The following is a 3858-nucleotide window of genomic DNA, read 5'->3' as shown; positions in this document are numbered from 1 at the left end:
GAGAGATTTGCAGGCTCTTCCCAGCCCTCGTGTTTCAAGTGGGATTTGTGGAGCCATCTTGCCCATCACAGATTCTATTAGGTGTAAACTTACTTTCACCTGCTTTTCTTTCACACCAGAGAAAGAAAGCCTTACGCCCACCAGGAAAGTAGACAGAAAGGAGACAGTCCTCTCCAGACACACAGTGGGCTGCGCCTTCCATCTTGGTGTTCCCAAGCTCCCTAGTCTAATTAAATGAGTTTCTACTGTTCTGAAAATGGTTTTGGATGAGGCTCTCAAAGTGTGCTCTTACCAGGTCACTTGTCTCTAAAAGGTGGCTCTCAAAATGTTACTGGGTTCCGGTGACTCCCCTTTGCTTCTGGGTTTGGCTTTCAGGTTTTTTTGATCTCCAACAGAGAATTCGAAGAAAGGAGCAAAAAGCTATGGCAAGTGGTTTGAGAGAGTACATGAAGAGTGATGTGGAATCTGCCTCTGCAGAGTGGGCTTGGGCCCAGTAAAGAGCAAACGAGGAGAAGCCAAGGACAGAGCACATGCTGCACCCGGGCAGCACCATGTGGGCTTTGGCAGCAAGCTGCAACAGCCCTTCCAGAATTCCTAGCTCCCTGCATAATCTCAGGACTCTAGGACTCTCAGAGAAGCTGGGAGGACATTACTGTGCTGACACCACAGTGAGCATCAGTCACGAGGGCTGTGCTCCTGCTGGTGAGGCTGTGACCCAAATCTGGGCCCCTGGCCCTGGCCACCTTGTGCCTGGAAGGAACAGGGCTTGGCTTTGTCCTTGGGGGCCAGGCCACCTCTGGCCTGAGAGAAGCCAGTCTTGCAGTACCTGCCCAGCAAGCACAGTCCCCACTGGGGTCCCTCCTCCTGGAAAGGGCAAGTACAGTGTCTGTGGCACCCAGGAGGGCACCCTGTGGCACCCTTGGCTCCCCCGGGATCTGGGCCATTCTGATGAGTCTCTTTCCCTCCCCTTCTTGTCGTCTCTATCAGTAACTACCTCCAAAGGCACAATCTCAGTCTGTGTCCTCTGGAGTTGGAAAGCTTCAAGGACTCCCACAGGCTGCCCAGGTTCTTCCCATGTCTGAGGGTGTCAGTTCCCACTTTGGCTCCTTGCTTTCGTTGGCTGTAACAAATCACCCGGGACAAGCAGCTTGCAGGCTAGAAGGATTTATTTGGGTTCGTTACACATCGGGCATCTGCAGCCAATGAGGAACCGTTACTGTGCGCAGCGTCCCTGCCTCCCATATTGCCCCACACATGCCAAGGCCCCTGGGGACTTTGCGGATGTCAAAGACTTGAGGCTTTGTCTCCTTCCTCCAAAAGTGCCCATGGCTTTACAGGGATGGAAGGCTGACTCCCTTAAGTTGGCTGAGGAGCATTTGCTGGCTGAACAGTGACAGTCTTGATGGTGCGCACATTTGCGGCCACCCCAAAGAGCAGTGCTGCTATGAATGCATAAATGCGACCAAAGACCACTCTCAGGAAATGCACAATATCCTCCTTCTGGGTGACAACTCGTATGTATCTTGGAGGTGGCCCACTGCTCGCACTCCCCCCAGCACCTCTTTTTTTACATAGTGGAGGATCCCAACCTACATGACAATGACATTGCCTGTGGTTGTTGCAAACTCCCCTGAAACTGCACTTCTCTGGTGCACAGTCATAGTTCAGGTCTGGCAGGGAGCCATTGCACAGGAAATTTATGCAGTATTTTCCAGGAGCGCATTGCGAACCACTCCGCACATGTCCAACGTCAACAGTTAGCGTCTCCCGGTGTTCATCCACTCCAAAACACCAAGAGTTTTCAAACTTAGACTGATGGAATGAGACGTGTTCCTGCAACCGGGGAAGGTGGGAGACATTGCCGCACTGCAACCTTCCACAAAGAAGGTTTTCTGGCAGACAGGGTCTGTGAAAGAGCGATGAATGGGCTCGAGAACAATGTCCAAATCTGTTGCCTTTTGCATTTATTTGATAGCAGATAATGTCCCCCTTCACAGCGTTTCTTCCAAAGATCTCTCTGCAATGCATGCTGCGGTCAGAGCAGTTTCCTAGATAGCAGTAGCCTTCTTCAGTGCACGGGGTTCCATCTTGCATATACAGGTCTTCTGGACAGGTGAGTGTGTTTCCCAAGCAGTGCTCTGGCAGGTCGCATATATTCTTGATGGCTCTGCACAGTGTCCCTGTAGGGGAGTAGGTGCAGTTTGTGCAGCAGTCTTGCCCATCACAAATGCTACCGGGCGTAAGATTGCAGTTAGTTTGGCAACATGGATTGGTGTAGCACTGCTTGAAGGATCCGCAGTCACAGTGCTCCCCTGGTTCCACTACTCTGTTCCCACACAAATACTCTGTGTCAGTGTGGTTATAGTATGTGAAAGATTTGAAATACAGGCACCAGAGTGTTACCCCTGTAACTATGTGTGCCAAGTGCATGTAGGAGCAATTACTGAATGCATCAGTTAGAACAGGGTGCAAGTACATCACGCAGGTGGCCCTTCTCTGGCACTGGCAGTAGGCATGATCATAAAATAAGCCGAAATTTCTCGTAACCTGTTGTGCTCCTATGACAGCTCCTAAGAAGTAGTGTCTACGCTTTAGACCAAGATAGATCACGTGTCTGTCTTTGCATGTGCCATAATATGGTGGAGCAACATCTAATTCATAAGGTCCTTGCAGAAGTATCACCAAGGCTGAATTGGGTCTGATGGTAGGAAAGAATGTAGTTTTGTAGAATTGAAAAAAAGGACCTTGTGGCATTCTGTAGTCAGTAATTTCCATTGGATCCTGTGTATCAAATATGCACAAAGCAATGACAATGTATGTAAGACCAATATTTTGAGCTATTCCTCGAATTGCACCCGCTAGTCTCATCATAAATCTGATAGTAGCTGTCCTGTTGCGGCCATATCTCCTGTATATCTCATTGGGACTTATAATTAAGGCTTTTAGTATGATAGGATGGTATAGATACACCTTGCTCGGGATCCTGGGGTCTGTAGTGTCATTAGCCCCATCCGGCAGTGAGGGCCTGTCCTCTTCAGGTCTAAATGGAGGCTCTGTTGTATTGACATCCACCATTATCTGAGACACAGTGTGCTCAAAAGTGAGGGAATCCTTGAGGGGCTTGATTTCATAGGTCAGGTCATCCAACTTGATGATCCCCTCCAGGCCTCCATAGCACGTGTCGATGTTGGCCGTCGAGTAAGGCACTTCCTCCACATAGCCCATGTACTTACAGTCCACAGGGATGTAGGGATACTGTGTCTGCAGGGCACCTTGGTCATTCTGGGTCACCACCAGCACATTTGTGGGTTGAAACTTGGTCATTTTCCGCAGATGGATGATGTGCCTCTGGCCCCCAAAGCGCAGGCTGTAGGACAGCCAGCTGGGCACCTGAAGGCCTCTACCATGGTGGGTGTGCTTCCGGGGAATCACCACCTCAACGGAGGCATAGCGCCATGAGGGGCGATCAGGGGAGGCCTGGACTGGACCCAGGAGTGCCCACAGCCCCAACAGCAGAAGCGGAGCCCCAAGGGGCATGTGCGTCTCGGCCAGCCTCATGCCCCTGCTCATGGAGTCTCATCTGTGAAGAGGAGATATTGGGAATCCCCTTAGGGAAGCCAGGTCTAAGGCTTCTGATGTGGCCAGTCCCCTTGAGCAGATAGCCACAGAGGACCTGCTCAAGCTCCCTGCACGGGCCCTTATGTGGTCACACTGACCACCACGGGCATGAGGTCATAGACAAGGGTGTGACAGCCTAGGCCTGGACATTCATTGTCCTTGGTTGCAATGGGCACGGAGGACCCACAAGCACTCCACTGGAAGAGGAACAGGAGTGGAGGCAGCAATTGTGTCTACTAT

At 51.1% G+C, this 3858-nt stretch overlaps 1 protein-coding gene across 1 annotated transcript; it reads right to left on the bottom strand.

Annotated features, from left to right (window-relative positions):
• Window positions 1-1160: 1160 nt before the first annotated feature.
• On the bottom strand, window positions 1161-3692 carry LOC101566042 (disintegrin and metalloproteinase domain-containing protein 21-like). The gene has a single exon (XM_004648807.2). It carries the CDS (start codon window positions 3568-3570, stop codon window positions 1357-1359), a length of 2214 nt encoding a protein of 737 aa, XP_004648864.2. The 5' UTR covers window positions 3571-3692; the 3' UTR covers window positions 1161-1356.
• Between the last annotated feature and the right edge of the window lie 166 nt (window positions 3693-3858).

This window comes from Octodon degus, unplaced genomic scaffold (genome assembly GCF_000260255.1).
Source record: "Octodon degus isolate 3935 unplaced genomic scaffold, OctDeg1.0 scaffold02789, whole genome shotgun sequence".
NCBI lineage: Eukaryota > Metazoa > Chordata > Mammalia > Rodentia > Octodontidae > Octodon > Octodon degus.
Note: the sequence above shows the minus strand (reverse complement) of the source record. Positions and strands in the feature narration are given on the sequence as shown.

Coding starts and splice junctions, on each gene's coding strand:
- LOC101566042 (XM_004648807.2), bottom strand. CDS start 3,570: ATGAGCAGGGGCATGAGGCTGGCCGAGACGCACATGCCCCTTGGGGCT.